Here is an 18,946-nt window from a genome sequence, read left to right on the forward strand (position 1 = left end):
GTCGCTGTTTTGACAATTGCGCAGTGATGCTACACTGTACCCAAACAGAATTTTATCACTTTGTTCCCACAAATAGAGCTTTCTTTTGGTGGTATTTGATCACCTCTGCGTTTTTTATTTGTTGCTAAACAAATAAAAAAAAGACCGAAAATTTTGAAAAAAAAAAAGATTTTCTTTTGTTTCTGTTATAAAATGTTGTAAATAAGTAAGTTTTCTCCTTCACTGATGGGCACTGATAAGGCGGCACCGATGAGGTGGTACCAATGAGCACTAACGATGGCACTGGTAGGCGGCACTGATGGGTGGTACTGATATGCAGCACTGATGAGCATTGATAGGCGGCACTGGTTGGCACTGATAGATGACACTGATAAGCACTGAAAGGCTGCACTGATGGGTACTTATGGGTGGCACTGATAGGCATCACTGATGGCACTGGCAGGTATTGGGGATGGGCACTGATTGGCCGCTGCCTGGGCACTGATTGGCATTTCCCTGGTGGTCTAGGGTGGCATACCTGGTGGTCCAGTGTGGTGGCAATCCCTGGTGGTCCTGGCGGCATCTGAGGGGGGGCTGCGCTGATAAACATTCAGCACAAACCCCCCCTGTCAGGAGAGTAGCCGATCGGCTCTCCTCTACTCACGTCTGTGAGACGCGAGTGAGGAAAAGCCCATCAACGGCTCTTCCTGTTTACATCGTGATCAGCTGTGATTGGACACGGCTGATCACGTGGTAAAGAGCCTCCGTCTGAGATCGGTGTGTCAGACTGACACACCACACCACCGATCGCTGCGATGCGCGCCCCCACAGGCGTGCAAGAGCATTTGTTCTGGAGGGCAGTCTTATGACGTCCACCCAGAACCAGAGCCGTGCCGCCCAGCCGTCATTTGACGGCCGGCGGGAAGTGGTTAAAATGCAAATCAATTTATAACTTCTTTAAAATGCGTTTTTCTAGATATTTTTGTTATTCTGTCTCTCACTGTTAAAATAAACCTACCATCAAAATTATAGACTGATCATTTCTTAGTTACTGGGCAAATGTCCAAAATCAGCAGGGGATCGAATCCTATTTTCCCCTTACTGTATGCAATCATTGACTCTAAAAGGACTGAAGCCAGGGTGTGGGTATGACAGCTTGGTAAGGCCTCGGTCACCAGGCGTACTACAGCCCAGGCCCGTGGAAGGGTTGTGTTTACCCACAGCGGTATGCACAGGTGTTCCATGCATCCAGTCCCATTCATTACAGTTGGGATGCAGTGGTTGCATGGACACAATTGCTTCTCCCAGTTTGACATCTATGTGGTTGCAACGCCCTGAACACAGACAGTGTGTGTTTGGCATTGTGCACAGTCGTGGATATTCAATTGGATGCAGTGGCTGTCCATGCAACCAAGAATGTGACTGGATACATGGAACAGCTGTCCGTCTCTATGTGGGTAAACAATGGCCTCACATGGATGTATGCTGAGCTCATTCACCACTGTTTATTATTCTATTTATTACAGGAAATTATATAGCACTGACAATGAATGCAGCATTTTACATATATTGTACATTCACATCAGCCCCTGCTATCTTCGCTGGCCATACACTACACAATCTCCTTTAGCTCTACCAACTCTATACTGCTAAGGCCTGTCTGACTGGATTGTTTAGGTTGCCTCCCTATTATATAGTTTTGGTAAATCTAAAGAATATTGTACTATGGCACCGTGTATGCCCAGCCTAGGACTCGATTCCCTCACAGCACACCCCCTACCCCTTCTCCTCTCCACTACAACCCTGACTGAGCCATCACGGATGATGAGCCATGACTCACATCCGCCCCACAGCGCTGCATTGTGGGAGCAGCAGTACGTCCGGCCCCCCGCCCTGCCGCAACCCAATCCTTGCCTTCCTCTACTCCAAACTACACCTCCCGGCATTCCCTTCGCCTGTGCGTGTGCCGGTAGCGTACGCAGGGCCGCGGTGCCCTGTGGGAGCTGTAGTACGCCCAGCGGCCGAGGCTTCCCGGACTACGCAGCGGAGGTGTGCGGCACGGAACTACAAGGCCCAGCATGCTTTGTGGCTGCTAGGAGCCGCTGGAGCAGCGGGGTAAGATGGCGGCCGCTAGGGGGACGGGAAAAAGGCCATTGTTGTAGAGCGCCTGGGGAAGTCCATTACAAGGCCTGACTGACACAGCCGTGAGAGGGGAGACGCGGAGGAGGGAGAGGTGAGAGAGAGAAAGGCCGGGGAGCCGGCTGTGTGTGTATGGCGCATCTCCGTTATATCGTGTATAGTGGGGGGCCGGGGTCTCTGCATAGAGATGACATGGCCGGCTGATGAGGGGGCTTCGCATCCGGGGCGGCTGTATGTATATACAATATATAGGTCTGTGTGCAGATCTGAGGATTGCATTGTAATCTACAGATTTGGGTGACACCAGTGTCATGGAGGAGGTGACATCTCCTACTATAGATCATTATTTTATATACAATGTCTGTTAGGGGTGTCATGTCTGTCATCACCTCTCCCCCCCCCCCCCCAGGATCAGACGTCCCCCTGCTCTGAGCAGCCATGGTGGTTGTACATTGTATCTCTGGGGTCACCAGCCCCTTCCACACCATCATCTCCACTTCACAATTCCTCAGGCTCCATCTAAGTCTATGGGAAGGTCCAGAAGATCAAAAATTGGAGGTTCTGGGGCCTTCCCGGTGTTTCTGGGCCTAAATGTGACGGATCGGAGGTGGTGTGAGCGGACTCAGGGCTGTCTTTAGTCGGCTGGCCATAGATCTGAGATGGGTCCATAGAGGGGAATGCAGAAAGGAATTCTTAATCTGCTCCACTTTGTAAACAGATCCATCGCCGGCTGACCGGACCGGACGATGCTCATGTGAAAGGGGCCAAAGTGTCCGTTTATTAAAATTAGATAATGAATCATAGTGCAAAGTAAACCTCAGATCACCCCAAATTCTATAAGAACAGCCCCGATTCCTGCACCATCAAACCTCAGATCAGACCCAATTCCCGCATCATCAGAAATCAGGTTAGTCCCAATCCCTGCAATATTAAATCTCAGGCCAGATCCAATTCCTTCATCAAACCTCAGATCAGACCCAGTTCCCGCATCATCAGAAATCATAGTTACATAGTCAGGTTGAAAAAAGACACAAGTCCATCCAGTTCAACCTTAAAAACAATAAAAAAAAAAAATAAAAAATATCGTACAATCCAATATACCCAATTTTATACCCTCAGTTGATCCAGAGGAAGACAAAAAACCCCAGCAAAGCATGCTCCAATTTGCAACAGCAGGGGAAAAAAAAATCCTTCCTGATCCCCCGAGAGGCAATCGTATTTATCCTGGATCAACTTTACCTATAAATGTTAGTACCCAGTTATATTATGTACTTTTAGGAAAGTATCCAGGCCTTTCTTAAAGCAATCTACTGAGCTGGCCGGAACTACCTCTGGAGGGAGTCTATTCCACATTTTCACAGCTCTTACTGTGAAGAAACCTTTCCGTATTTGGAGATGAAATCTCTTTTACTCTAGACGTAAAGAGTGACCCCTTGTCCTCTGGGTTGACCGTACAGAGAATAGCTCAACACCAAGTTCACTATAGGGACCCCTTATATATTTGAACATCAGGTTAGTCCTAATCCCTACAATATTAAATCTCAGGCCAGATCCAAATCCTTCATCAAACCTCAGATCAGCCCCAGTTCCTGTATCATCAGAAATCAGGTTAGTCCCAATCTCTGCAATATTAAATCTCAGGCCAGATCTAATTCCTTCATTATAGCTCAGATCAGACCCATTTCCTCCATCGCACCTCAGATCAGACCCAGTTCTTGCACCATGGGAACCTCGGGTCAGACCCAGTTCTTGCACCATGGGAACCTCGGGTCAGACCCAGTTCTTGCACCATGGGAACCTCGGGTCAGACCCAGTTCTTGCACCATGGGAACCTCGGGTCAGACCCAGTTCTTGCACCATGGGAACCTCGGGTCACACCTCAGATTAGACAGTTCTTGCACCATCAGACTTAATTCCGGTACCATCACAAGACCTACGCTAGTATTGGCAGAAGGACTGTCCCTTAAATCTAAACCTATCAATCATGCCTCTGAAACATCATGAAGGTTGGCGGGCCACAAATGTTAATGAGCAGGTCAGGCTTTATAACTGACAGCCTTATGAGCTGTCATTTACAGCCTATGGCAATGGCTCTGTATTTTTAGGAAGCAGAGGCCCATCAGAGGTTCCTTCACCAGACCAGTCTGAGCCTGCGCACATATCGCTTTACAATCTTCCGGGTGCTACTAAAAATAATGTGCGCTTGCTTTGGCTTCCATTACTTTTTGCCTATCCCTGTTGTAGCTGGTCTACTGCACTCAAGTGCAGATCTATGAGCGGATTTAATGTATAGAATACTTAGAAGCACTCCCAAACTTTCCTAGTGAACATTTCAGCAAGTCACCGCATACCTTTTTCACCTTGTGCTTCTACTCTTGTTCTAACCACTCCAAGCTCACATGAAGTTTCCCTCCTTTCCTTCTGGAAATCCAGGTGCTTACCCAAGAGAGCCTGACCATGCCCAATAAACTTAGTAGAAAAGCAGGGCATCGCACACCAATGATAACAGATCTCATCCAACTTTATTAAACCCTTATTATCACCTTATTTTTTGGCCCAGCTATGAATTCAATTTTGTTTCTTTTCAATTGGTATAAGCCTGTAAGCTGATATAAATAATACCAGCACTGACATCCCTATCTTTTTATCAAGTGGAACAAAAGTTGGATTGAAATTTTGTATTCTGGAATGCTTTATTAAATTACCCTTAACAGTTGTAATAGATTTTGTCCATTCTTTTTCTGTTAGGTCTGTTACTCCAGGCTGTAGTGATGGCAGGAGACCGCCAGGAACCAAAAGAAACCAAGGAGGATGCTGATAAGGAGGCAACACCAGACTCTAATAGGGCACTGGATGTTGCTGAAACAGAAGATGAACAAGCAATCCACTGCAGCGATTCCTCCGAATATGATACATCAGAAGTGCTGAACCCAGACATCTTTTTGGTAATTCTTCTTTAGGCTTTTGAGCTCAAGATATATAGGGGGCAAGTGTACAGTATGTGGTGTAACCAGTAGTAAACAATGAGAATTTGGGCCCCATTTATAAAGCAGCTGTATGACCAATACCACTGCTTAAAAAAAAACACTAAATGCATGTTGGTGGGGCACTGGGCCCAAAGGCAAGCATTAACTGGTGTTTGTTTCAGCCTAAGAAGCCAACTCTTCAACATACAGAGTATCCCTATGGGTCTCCTGATTAGTCCAAAAAAGCAAAAAAAAAAGGATAAGTCCAGTATAGATTTATGAGTCTTCATGGAAGATTAGTGGATAAAGCCAACATGTTTAGAGCGCTCAACTCCCCCTTTATCAGAATAATGTCAGTGTGGGCATCAGTCTGACACATTTATAATACACAGCAGTGTTCTTACCACGTGTCATCTGAAGGGGGGTGCTATTCATTCCAATAAAGGACTGAAAAAAATGCCAAAGGAGAAAAGCCCTGTCGCTTGACCTGTCAACATCACTTGACCGGCCTCTCCTGCAATCACAGATTTTTCTGTGCACCATTATGTATCAAGATCTCAGTAGGCCACTGCAGGAAACATATCTTAGCCTGAATTTTTTGAATGGTTAATAAAATCTAGCAGACAGTTATAGCTGATTTCTACCATGAACAGATCCCTTTGTTATATATTTGATCAGTTAAGAAATTTACTAATTTATGTAGCACAAGGGCCTACTCAAAAGATCAATTCAAGTTATTTTCAGTCAGGTAGGCTTACAACACTACATCAGTCATAATAATTTCCTGACCTTGCTGCTTCTTTCTTATTGTAGAAATTTTTACAGCAAGTTGTGAGTAAGAGCAAGAAGAAGCTGTGCAGAGTTACAGGTAAATGCCATTTTTTTGAAAAAATGTTGTATGTGCTTTTTTGGCGCTTTACTTTAAAAGCGGAGCTCCACCCAGAGGGGGAAGTTCCGCTTTAAGCACCAACCCCCCCCACCCCCCCCCCCCCCCCCCGCCACATTTGACATGTAATATTTTTTGCTGGGGAGCAGGTACCTAGTTTTGACAGGTAACCGCTAGGCGATCCGAGCAGAAATTCTCCTCTCCCCCTCCCTTCCTGCAATCTTCTGGGACACGTCGTCACAGGTCCCAGAAGATTGCCAGACCATTGAGGAGGCGCAGTGCGCACCTGGCTGTGAAGCTGCAAGCTGTCACAGCCGGGTGCCCGCACTTGTAATGCCGGCAGCGGGGAGAGAACCAAGGGTTCTGACGGCCACATCGCTGGACCGTTGGACAGGTGAGTGAGTGTTTTATTAAAAGTCACTAGCTACACCTTTTTGTAGCTGTTGACTTTTAATAAACACAAAAATGACTGGAGCTCCTCTTTAAGAAGGATGTTCCCACAGTCTGGATGCGTGGCATGTTAGTTCAATGGTTAATATTTTTACATTGCCACACTAGGGTCCTTAGGATGTTTTTCGCCAGTGTCATTTCCTTCTTGGCATTTTATATTTTCTTCCCTCTTCAGTTTTTTATATTTCCCACCCACAATTAAAGCTGAACTTCAGGCAAATGGCTAAATGCACAGATGAAATGCAGGAGTTGTTTTGTTTCACAAAGGATTTGTATATCTGTCCATCCAGTTCTTAGGTTTTTGCAGCTCTGCCCTGTCTGGCCAGGAGACCTGATTTTTCTTTACCGCAGTTAAGTAACACAAGTAATGTCCCTTCCCCAGCCTGTGACTGTGCATTGAAAAGAGAAGCAGCAGGCTGATGAGCTCATCACATTGTCACTCTTCTTTCCTTATGAGCACTGCAGCACAGCTGACTGGCTCCTTGTTCTATTTCTCCTTCTCCCAGTTTGCGCTCTGCTTCAAATTTAGATAATTGCACTGCTTGAAAAACAAGATTAAAGTTAATGATATATTAATGACTACAGAGCTTCATTCGTTTTTGTGTGGTTAATATCAGCCTAGAGTTCATCTTTAAAGTCCTGATGTAAATTAACCCATGCAGGGTAAATGTTTGGCTCGGGGGGAAAAGAAATAAGAACAAATATTACCCCTATACCTCATTCTGCTGGCAGTCAACGCTTTCCTCTGCTGCCCTGCACATGTTGGTAGGCCCTTGTTGTCCTAAATGTGATGATGTCAGAGTTCTTAGACTGACTGAGCAGCAAAGCAGCTTTGATGCACTGGTCACATGAAGAGGAGTAAGCCAGTGGGAGTGATGCATAAAATCATTAAAGCGTAGTACAACCTAAAAATGGAACTTCCACTTTAAGTACTGGGGACCCCCTGACATGCCACATTTGGCATGTCATTTTTTTTGGGGGGGGGGGAGCGCGTACCCAGTTTTGACAGGCACCCAGCTCCCACTTCCTCCCCTGGCGCCAGAAGGTTGTGCTGCAACTGCATGCAGTGCATTCTAGAGGTTAAACCAGACTGCGAGGAGGCGACCTATCAAATTCAAGCATTTCTGGAATAGGTTTTGAGCATGGATTGCTTGTTGGGAGGAACAGCAGTTCTTGCTGCTGGTGTAAATGAGTCCTAGGTGTTACCCTTTGTGCAAGTGTCAATGTGCTTATAGTTGCACAGTTTGGTGGACAATTTCTTTGGTTTCTCCGTAAACTACCATTTTCTCTTTGAGTTTAAATTTACTTGCATCTTCTACATCTGTACATTTGCCAAGTCTGAGAATTGTATCTCTTTTGCTCTTGGCAGCATAATACACTTTTACAGATTTTTCCCTTTGTGTACTTTGCTGTTAAAGTAAAACTGAAGGCAAAACTTACTTTTTAATTTTGGATAGAGTAAGGGAGGGTTATACCCCTGTCAGGTTTTTTTTTTTTTGGCATCTTTGTCCCATTGGGGAGATTTTCCTTAATTTCCTTTCGCATAGCGCAAACAAGAAGTGAGAGGAAATCCTTCCAAAGAGAGGAAATCCTGGGGTGTCACCATTGGAAGATTTCCCCTCAGGTCAAATAGAGAGGGGTCATGGAGAGCAATGAAAAACTTTTCAGGGGTTCTAACCCCTCTCCACTCTATCCTAAATGAAAAAATGTCTTTTAATTACACTTTAATGATTTAATTATTTATTATTATACAGGATTTATATAGTGCCAATAATTTACGCAGCACTTTACAACTTGAGGCTAGACAGTGCAAATCAAATGCACTTTAATACAGTAGGAATCAGAGGGCCCTGCTCCTTAGAGCTTACAACCTAAGAGGTTAGGTCAAGAGATACAAGAGGTAATAACTGTGGGGGATGTGCTGATGGAGAAAATAAATGTACAGTTGTTAGGGGGGGGCAGATAGACTTCTGTGAATAGATGACTTTTCTGGGATCGTCTGAAAGTAGACAAAGTAGGAGAAAGTCACAGATTGGGGTAGAGCATTCCAGAGGGTGGAAGAAGCTCTGGAGAAGTCCTGAAGGCAAGCATGGAATGAGGTGACAAGGGAGTTAGAGAGCAGGAGGTCTTGGGAGGAGCGAAGAGAACGATTAGGTTGTTTTTTTGAGACAAGGTTAGTGATGTGGATGGCTTTGTTAGTTATTGTTAGTATCTTGAATTTAATTTGTTGGTTGAGTGACAGCCAATGAAGGGGGTTGGCACAGGGGTATAGCAGACTCTTGAGTGTTTTTTGAGGTGGATGAGCCTGGCAGCAGCGTTCATGATGGACTGAAGTGGGGATAGCCTATTTAGAGGTAAACCAATGAGGAGTGAGTTGCAGTAGTCGAGGCGAGAGATAACCAGGAAGTGGATTAGAAGCTTTGTGGTGACATTGGTTAGGAAGGGGCATATCATGGAGATGTTGTGGAGGTTGAGGCGGCAAATTTTGGATAGCGATAGGATGTGGGGCCGAAAGGTTAGTTCAGAGTCCAGGATTACACCTAGGACCTTGGCGCGGGGGGACAAGTTGATAGTTGAGCCGATGATATTGACAGAGAAAACAGGGGAAGTGGCACCTAGGGGAGGAAATAATCATGAGCTCGGTTTTGGATAGGTTGAGTTTGAGGAAGTAATGTGACATCCAGGCCGATATGTCTGATAGTAAGTTGGTGATGCGTGAGGAGACAGATGTAGAGAGCTGGGGGGTGGAGAGACAGATTTGGGTGTCATCAGCGTAGAGATGATATTGAAAGCCATGGGAGGCAATCAACTGACCCAGGGAGGTGGTATAGATTGAGAAAAGGAGAGGTCCAAAAACAGAACCTTGGGGCACCCTGACAGAGAAAGGAAGAGGAGAGGGGGGAGTATTTGTAAGTGACACTGAAGGAGCTGTGGGATGAGAACCAGCCACGGAGACCAAAGGAGTTTTTTGAGGAGGAGGGGGTGGTCCACTGTGTCAAAGGCAGCAGAGAGGTCCAGGAGAAGTAGTACAGAATAGTGTCCGTTGGTTTTAACCGTTAGTAGGTCATTTGTGAGTTTATGGAGAGCAATTTCTGTGGAGTCTTGAGGGCGAAATCCGGACTGAAGGGGATCAAGAAGTTTGTTCATGATCAGATGGTCGCTCAGTCGGTTGTAGACCAGTCTTTCAAGAAGTTTGGAGGAGAAGGCGAGTAAGGAGATGGGGCGTAGGTTGTTAAGATTGGTGAGGTTCAGTGAGGGCTTTTTAAAAATAGGGGCGACTAGAGCATGTTTTAGAGAGTTTGGGAAGATGCCACAAGAGAAGGAGAGGTTGAAAATGTCAGTTAGTGTGTAGAATCGAGTCAGAGGTGAGCGTAGCATTTGGGGAGCAGGATCCAGGGGGCAGGTGGTTAGATGAGTGTTAGATAAAAGTTTAGCAACCTCGTTAATACTAGCAGGGTTGAATGGGGGAAGTAATGATTGCATCTGTGGATATGGGGTGTTGAATGGGGGAGGTTTCTGCGCATTAGAGATCTCCTCATGAATTGTTTCAATCTTATTTTGGAAGTGATTGGTGATCTCCTGGGTAGTGAGTGAATTAGAGGGTAGAGGACAGAGTAGAGAGTTAAAGGTAGAGAAGAGTTGACGTGGACTGGATGAGAAGGTGTTAATGTGGATGTAAACCCACTCTCATCCTTTATGCTATAGTGGTTATCTATAAGGATATACATGCCTCCTGCATGTTTCCTTATCTATCAAATATCTCCCCTCTGTCTGTTTATGAGACCCGAAAAACGGCAGATTCTGTGGGTGGGTCTGTTGTCGGAACTCGGTGGGTGGAGTCGTGCTATCGGTAGACTCCCCGCCCACCTCTACATTCCCCTTGTCAAAATGCATTTTCTCCTGTGTATTTCTTACACTGAACTTCTGCTATAATCTCTAATATCCAGTCAAAACCCAGAAGTCAACACATGACTTCAGCATGCCCAATCATGCTGAGGTGTGGAGCAGCCAATCCTGGGAGAGCTGGAGAGGATCTTTTCTACACAGAATATCTATCTCGTGCACAAGCCTGAGAGATGTATATCACCTGTCGCTCACAGCAAGGGGGAGAAATGGACTCCTATTTCTCTCTGGCTGTTTTTCTCTCGCTGAAAAAAGATAAGAGGATTGCTCAGAGCTAGATTAACTCTTCGTGGCAAGACTGAGCACAGATGACATGAAATCCTATACTATACAAAGTGCAAGCCTTAATTAAAAAAAAGAAATAATAATTTCGGGTTTACATCCACTTTAACCACTTCAGCACCAAGACTTGGCTGCTCAATGACAAGGCCATTTTTTGCGAAACGGCACTGCATCAATTTAAATGACGATTGCGCGGTCGTGCGATGCTGTACCCAAGCAAAATTGACGTCCTTTTTTTTCCCCGCAAATAGAGCTTTCTTTTGGTGGTATTTGATAATCTCTGCGGTTTTTATTTTTTGCGCTATAAACAAAAAAGTGACAATTTTGAAAAAAAAAACATATTTTGTACTTTTTGCTATGATAAATATCCCCAATTTTTTCCTCAGTTTAGGCCTATATGTATTCTTCTACATATTTTTGATAATAAAAAATCGCAATAAGTGTATATATAAGTGCGATTTTTTTTTTTTTTTTTTTTTTTTTTTTTTGACTGTGACTTTATGGTGGACACATCAGACACTTTTGACTTGTTTTTGGGACCATTGACACTTATACAGCGATACAGCGATCAGTGCTATAAAAATGCACTGATTGCTGTATAAATGTCACTGGCAGGGAAGGGGTTAACACTAGGGGGCGATCAAGGGGTTAACTGTGTTCCCTAGTGTGTGTTCTAACTGTAGGGGGGTGGGAGTGACTGGAGGAAATGACTGATCGTTGTTCCTAGCTAGTAGGAACTCACAATATTCCTCTCCTCTCAGAAAAGGGATTTGTGTGTTTACAAACACACGTCCCTGTTTTAGCTCTTGTGCCCGCAATCGTGCGTGGCTGGCCGCACACATCGGCACCCCTGCAGTGCAGCGGGCGCTCGCCTGCTATCCCGCTTAAAGGGACCGACGTACAGCTAAGACGGTTCATGGGATCGTGTCGACCTGTCGCAGTATAATGACGATGGCTGGTCGGCAAGCGGTTTAATGAGTGTGATAGAATAGGTCTGTTTGGGAGTGTGAAGGCAGGAATAGTATTTTAGGAGGGCAGATTTATATTGTTTGAAGTCTTCCAGGAACTTGCGGCTACGTTTTCTGAGACTTTTGGTGTCGTCTGTTTGCCAGGGTTGTAGCGGTCGGCACCTGATTCTGCGTGTAGTGAGGGGGGCAAGCTTGTCTAGGGAGGAAGACAGTGAGCTGTTGTAGACAAAAGTGTCTAGGTTGGGGCAGGACAGGGGTGAGATTTTGTCACTCTAAAGTTCAGGCTATTTATTTCTTGTAGATTGTGTAGGCGATCCGAGTGGAAGTGGGAGCAGGTACCTGCTCCCCCCACAAAAAATGTAATGTGCCAAATATGGTACAGTAGGAGGGAGGAGGACATAAAGTGGAACTTACCCTTTAGAGTTAAGTTCTGCTTTAATGTTCTTTTACAGAAAGCACGGGAAATGGGTTTTCTTTTTTGTTTCAATATATTTGGTCCTTTTTATGTAGTAAAAAAATAAGCAATTGTTATTAACCACCTCAGTGCCAAAAGTTTTAACCCCCCTTCATGACCTGGCCATTTTTTGCTATTCAGCACTGTGCTCTTGGCATTCCTGGCTTAACTGGCAATTCCGTTGTCATGCAACACTTTACATAAATGAAATTTTCTATTTTTTCACACAATTAAAGCTTTCTTTTGGTGGTATTTAATCATCACTTTGAAAAATATTTTCCACTTTGTAATCACATCCAATAAAATCAAATTTCTTTATAAATTTAGGCCAAAATATATTCTTCTACATGTCTTTGTTAAAAAAAAAAAAGAATCCCAATAGGTATATTAATTGGTTTGTGTGAAAGTTATCGCGTCTGCAAACTATGGTATATACCGTATTTATCGGCGTATAACACGCACCCCAATTTAGGAGGGAAGTTGAAGGAAAAAAAACTTACATTTAAATGCCCATCATTGCAGCCTTGTCAGTGCAGCCTTGTCAGTGCAGCCTTGTCAGTGCAGCCTTGTCAGTGCAGCCTTGTCAGTGCAGCCTTGTCAGTGCAGCCATGTCAGTGCAGCCATGTCAGTGCAGCCTTCCCCAGTGCAGCCATGTCAGTGCAGCCTTCCCCAGTGCAGCCATGTCAGTGCAGCCTTCCCCAGTGCAGCCATGTCAGTGCAGCCATGTCAGTGCAGCCTTCCCCAGTGCAGCCTCGCATCCCGTGATCCTGGAACCCTGCCATCCTGTCTTTCAAAATCGCCGACCGCGATTTGAAAATGGCGCCGCCGGCGCCGAAATACACAGAGCCGGTCCTCGGCTCTTCTCGGCGGCTCTCGTTTACTTTCGGCTCCACTCGAAGTCCTGAGCGGAGCTATCTGAACCTAGCCGAGTACACTCGGCTAGGTTCGGGCGGCGCTCGAGTGAAGACGAAAGTGGCCGAGAAGAGCCAAGGACCGGCACTGTGAATTTCGGCGCCGGCGGCGCCATTTTCAAATCGCGGTCGGCGATTTTGAAAATCTGGCAGCTCCGGATCGCAGGGGATCGGCGTATAACACGCACCCGCGATTTTCCCCTGATTTTAAGGGGAAAAAAGTGCGTGTTATACGCCGATAAATACGGTATCTTAAAATTGATCAATCCTGATGTATTGACTGCCTATCTCATTTCTTGAGACCCTTAAAATACCAGAACAGTATAAATTCCCCTCAAATGACCCCTTTTTTGGAAAGTAGACAGGAATTTATTAAGAAGCATGGCGAGTTTTTGAAGTTGCAATTTTTTTTGTCACAATTTTGGAGAAAATTAGGAAATAATTTTGCTCACTTTTTGTTTTTACATAATAGTACAGTACAGCATCACCATATGACTGGTGTAGCAGTGGTCAGTGATACTGGTGACAGTATTGGGAAAAAAAAAAAAAAAAAGTTTTTTTTTTTTTTTTAAACATACTCTCATCAGAGTAGTTCAGTGTCATCAGGGATTTTATTTTACACACTTTGTTGTTACAATGATGATCATGGTAACAGCAGTGTTTTCATCTGTCGTGAACGGGTTGCATTTATGACAGCTGTGATTACTAGTGATTGGCTACAGCTAATCACATGCTACAGGGTGCTGTGATTGGCCCACGGCTATCTCATGGTACCTGGGCCAATCAAAACATCATTTTGCAGGAAGCACAGCTGTTATGAATGAAATTCATTCATAATAGCTTTGTGGACATTGTGATTGCATAGTGATCACATGATCTCTCTGCTGTTTAAGGCGGGCAGGTACCGGCATCCGGTGGACACAGCAGTCAGGCAGTGCGCCCCTAACCCGGTACAGGCTGGACAACATACATGTACCTGAACCAACCTGCCTGTAAAATGTACTGCAAACAAAAAAAGAGTAGGCCTGGGAACCTTGCTCTGTAACCAATGTGAATTGGGAGGAGTACTCGCCCCATTATAAGAGGGGGGCGATCATCTAACATCAAGTCTATCAAAAAACAAAAAAGGAACACGATATACACACCCTATTTAGTAAACTCCACAATGATTTATTGAAAAATTCTAAAAAATCAGCATCAAGTAAAAAATTTCCTCCCTGACCCCAGCCCCCATAACACCAAATCCTATCTATACCGACCAGATCCCCTCCCAATCCAATACCCTAACTGGTCTAAAACACACTCCAGATACGATCCTCCCAGAATGGGGTCCCTCTCCCTGTGATAAAACACCTGCACCACAAGAGCCGCTAATGAAACCACCTCAAAGGGCCCGGCACCCCTCCTTTAAAACCTCAATGGGTGAAAGGAGTGCTGGAATCCTCGGGGACACCAAAACTCTCTGATTCAGAGAAGATCCTATATTGTTACAACCGAAAGATAAAGAACAGTCCAGGGGCCGTGATATCAATGAAAATGTTGGCAAGGTCATATAACGAAATCCTGCTGAAAATATAAAGAGTTGGCAACATGAATCCTTAGCTTTGAGTTAAAGTGGATGACAAAAATATTGGCACTTATGCACAATAGAGTGTCCATGAATTCCTACATGAAAATATAAGCAGCTAGGATGAGTGTCACATCAGAGATGGTAAGATTACTGCTGGATTAAATTGTGGTCAACCTTGGAGCAAAAAAATGGAGATTGCTCAGGTAGTCCATGCATCAAAGTGAGACAGTAGGAGACTCTCCAGGTATAAAGTCATATGAGATCCAGCCTGCGGAGTGGGGACGATCCCATATATATGGGTAACTGATCCCGAAATCAACTGCAGCTGATATGATGCTATATGTACATCTGGGGTCTTTATGGCGTATGCTACTCACAGTCCTGCAGCAGAATCAGTCCTGTAATCCAGCAGCCATTATAGGTGCTATTGCTCTGAGCTTTGATCTTTAGGTAGGGTACACTTCTGAGGTTCAATCCCTGCTGATGATACAGTCAAAGGTGACACTGAGTCCAAACATTCCAGATAGCCCTCATGCTGGTAAACTGATCCACAGGTGAAGCATAGCCAAAAAATTTGCAATCAAAAGCAAAACGTGTGGGGACCCATCCTTCCGTCTACATGTTTCGTTCCGCCCACCGGAACTTCGTCAGGCTCCACCAGCTCCCATCCTGGTTGTGTTTTAGACCAGTTAGTGTATTGGATTGGGAGGGGATCTGGTCAGTAGAGGTAGGATTGAGGTCTGCTACTGGGAGGTGGGGGGATTTGGTGTTGTGGGGGTCAGGGAGGACATATTTTACTTGATGCTATTTTTTTTTTTTAGAATTTTTCAATAACTCATTGTGGAGTTTACTCAATAGGGTGTGTATCTTGTGTTCCTTTTTTTTAATTTTTTGATATGTAAAATGTACTGTGGATGGTCAGTAAGTAGTTAAATACCACCAATAGAAAGCTCTGTCTCAAAAAATAATATAAAATTAAATTGGGGTACTCTATTACATGATTGATAGCCAACTATCACAGAGCTGAGAAATGAAAGGGTATTACAGGTATTAAGGAAAACTATACTGAGTGACAAAAGGAGACTGTCATTCCTGACCTTCTGGAAATGCGAGGTGTCTGGCTCTTCCTGGCTATTATAATTGGAGACACTCACCTGGAACAAATATGAATATCAGGGAATTCATAGTGAATCCACAACTTCTTATCTGCATCCTTGTTCCAGGTCAGTGATGTGGAAAATACTAGTAGTTGGAATCCGCATGACAGATAGGGGAATAGTATTTTTAAGCCAGCCTGTCTCCATGGTCAGCCTGTCGTGCAGCGAGCACCAGGAAAAATTATTCACCAAACCATTCTTAAACTATACTGGGGCCATAAAGGAGCTCTTATAGTAAACGGATGTAACCAGTGTTACCAGCTGAACAGAGCAGGTGTCTGTTCTCACTGAGAATGTGGAAAGATGACAGAGATTCACTTTTTTGTCCCTAAATGACATCCTTTTCACTCTTTGTAAGACAAATGTGTTCCGTGACCCCAGCTGTGACCTTCACTCTTTACATGCCAAAAGAGGATATTTGTATTTAAAATCGAAAGGAAGTATTTCCAATGAATTTGGGACTAACATTGTACGTTAATCCTGCCCAAAAACTGCAGTGAAGTTTGATGATCACCCTTTTTTGGTACAATTCATATTAGTTGGGACAATGTGGTAATTATAGCTTGTTCACTGATGGTCTTTTCTGTAATAGAACTTTTGCTTTACTTTAAAGTTCCCCTTTTCGTAAAAAAAAAAATAATAAATACACATTTTTTTGCAGGTACGTTTTTTTTTTTTTCCCTAAAGAGCCTGCAGAGCATTGAACTCACAATCATGGTTGCAATGCAAGGCTCCTGCAGACCTTCAAGATAGCTGTCTTCCTGTACCTCGTATGGGCAGGCAGTTACTTGAGAGCAATAAGAATCGATGAACTACAAAGGTGCTCACCAGCGCTTGGGCTCTCAATTCATTGGCCAGAATAATAATAATAATAATAATAATAATCGTTTATTCTGGTCATTGAAATGAGTTAATACTCAAGTGCTAAATGTGCCTACTGTTTCACGTTTAGACTATAATCCTACCACTCTAAAACATTGGTTAGACCACATCTGCAGTATTCTTTCCAGTTCTGGTAACCAGTCCTCAGAAGGAATGTGCTGCAACTGGGGAGAGTCCAAAGAAGGGCATCAAAACTAATAAGGGGACTAGAGGACCTCAATTACGAGAAAAGACTGCAAACACTACATTTTTTTTTCTCGCTGGAGAAAAGGCACTTGAGAGGAGATATGATAGCGATTTACAAATACCTCAATGGCGATCCCAGCATAGGAAAAAAATTATTCAGTTTCAAGGAGTGTAGGAGGACACGGGGCCACACATTGAGATTGGAGGAGAAGCGGTTTAACCTTAAACTGCGCAGGGGGTTCTTCACTGTCTGCGAAATGAGGATGTGGAACTCTCTTCCACATTTATTGGTGACTACGGGGAGTATTGATAGTTTTAAGAGACTCGTAGATGTGCTTTTTAAGAAGCATGACATATTGGGATATAGGAAATAATTACACAGACACCTACACAGGTTGAACTGGATGGACTTTTGTCTTTATTCGACCTTACCTACTATGACACGTTGTGAATTGTTTCTGCCAAGACGCTGCTCCTCAATGCACTGACAGTGGGTTTTTTTTTTTCTGCCTCTTAACACCTACAAATGTCTGTGTGCAAGGACACAGGCTAATATTGAGAGGGCTGAGAAAAGGTCAGACGCTCTTGAAAGTGGCGTTTTTTTTAATGCCCAGCGTGCATGAGGCTTTAGAGCTGCACAATTCTGGCTAAAATGACAATCACGATTTTTTTGCTTAGGAGATAGATCACGATTCTCGCGGCGTAACATCATCTTTCACATTAAAACAAAAAAAATTGGGCTAGCTTTACTGTTTTTTTTTTTTTTTTTTTATTCATTGAAGTGTATTTTTTCCCAAAAAGTTTGCGTTTGAAAGGGGGGTTCCAAGTAATTTTCTAGCAAAAAATATTAATTTTAACTTAAGTGTCAGAAAAAGATTTAGGGCTCTTTCACACGGGGCGGATCAGTGATGATCCGCCCCGTGAACACCCGCTTGCTCAGCGGGGATCGCTCCGCCGATCCCCGCTGAGCAGAAAGATGACAGGTCCATCGCTGCACACTGTGCAGCGATGGACCTGTCAGAGCGCCGCTCTCCCCTATGGGGGATAGGGTGATGACGGACCGTAGTGTCCGCGGTCATCCGATCCGAAAACGGATGGAAAAGTAGGATTTTCCTCCGTTACACTTTTCGGAGCGGGTCGGATGTCAGCGGTCATGTCACCGCTGACATCCGACGCTCCATAGGGATACATGTATGTCCGTTTTTCATCCGAAAACGGAAGGATGAAAAATGGACATAGGGATCCCTCGTGTGAAAGAGGCCTTAGACTTTAAGTGGTTAAACTTCCTGCATTTACAGTTGTTTAAAAACTTGGCAGACTGCCCAGATTTTTTTCTTTACACACAGAAGTTTCCCTTTGATCTAAGAAGGAAGAGTTATACAATGTTTCTTTTTAAAAACTTGGCAGACTGCCCAGATGTTTTATTTTGACAGCTGAGTGAGCAGAAAAGTCTCTCCACTTGTTATATGAAAGAATCGGCAAACTCTGCAACAGAGATGTCAGTGGGGTTGAATCGAGATCACGATTTTTTTAATGATTAATTGTGCCGCTCTTTGAGGCTTTACTCTAAAAGTTGATATACATGTGTTTTTACCTGCCGAGGAATTTTTTCATTTTGACCAGCTATTCTCGTAAGTCAAGCACATATTCTATTTAGTAAGGCTACTCCTACTATCTGGTTTAGCTTTACAGTTTCCTTCTTCCTAGATTTGCTCATGCTCACTGGTAAGAAGTGATTAGACTGATTGAGTGTCTAGAGTGCGGAGGCAGAGAGGTGACATCGGAAGCTGAATTGCTTTATCAAGAACTATGGCAGTCACCTGCTTAAAGGTGGATACACACTATACAATTTGTGGTGTTCAATTTACTTTACATTTACTTTACATTACAGCTATGTAATGCAAGGGCCTACCTGATTGCATACAAATTGAAAGTGAAGACTTTGTACCATGGTGCATAATTCTGAAATGGAAACAAACTGTGATGTTTGATTGCTATGATTTTAGCAGAGTCCTCTTAAGCCTTATACACACAGGCTGACTGTCGGGCGGCATTGGCCGGCTCAATAGAAACTGGTCAACATGTGGCCCGGCTTCTGTCGATGGGGCATGACCGAAAAAGGTCTGCCAATTGGCTCCCAATGACCATAGTGTTCTGGTGGGGGGGATCCCCAAGTCAGAACACAGTAGCTCAGCAGGGGAGGTCGCTGTACT

At 44.2% G+C, this 18,946-nt stretch overlaps 1 protein-coding gene across 3 annotated transcripts in view; it reads left to right on the plus strand.

The window, feature by feature from the left end:
- The first annotated feature begins 1,926 nt into the window (after nucleotides 1-1,926).
- SCAF1 (SR-related CTD associated factor 1) overlaps nucleotides 1,927-18,946 on the plus strand; it is a 55,339-nt gene continuing 38,319 nt past the window's right edge. Inside the window, exons 1-3 of one of the 3 annotated variants that reach the window (XM_073602173.1) lie at nucleotides 1,927-2,212; nucleotides 4,867-5,063; nucleotides 5,898-5,952. In XM_073602173.1, coding sequence (XP_073458274.1) covers nucleotides 4,890-5,063; nucleotides 5,898-5,952 — 229 coding nt within the window. In that variant the 5' untranslated portion in view covers nucleotides 1,927-2,212; nucleotides 4,867-4,889. The remainder of the gene's footprint in view (nucleotides 2,213-4,866; nucleotides 5,064-5,897; nucleotides 5,953-18,946) is intronic. The other 2 variants (XM_073602174.1, XM_073602175.1) reach the window with 2 other exon arrangements.

This window comes from Aquarana catesbeiana, linkage group LG10, assembly GCF_042186555.1.
Source record: "Aquarana catesbeiana isolate 2022-GZ linkage group LG10, ASM4218655v1, whole genome shotgun sequence".
NCBI lineage: Eukaryota > Metazoa > Chordata > Amphibia > Anura > Ranidae > Aquarana > Aquarana catesbeiana.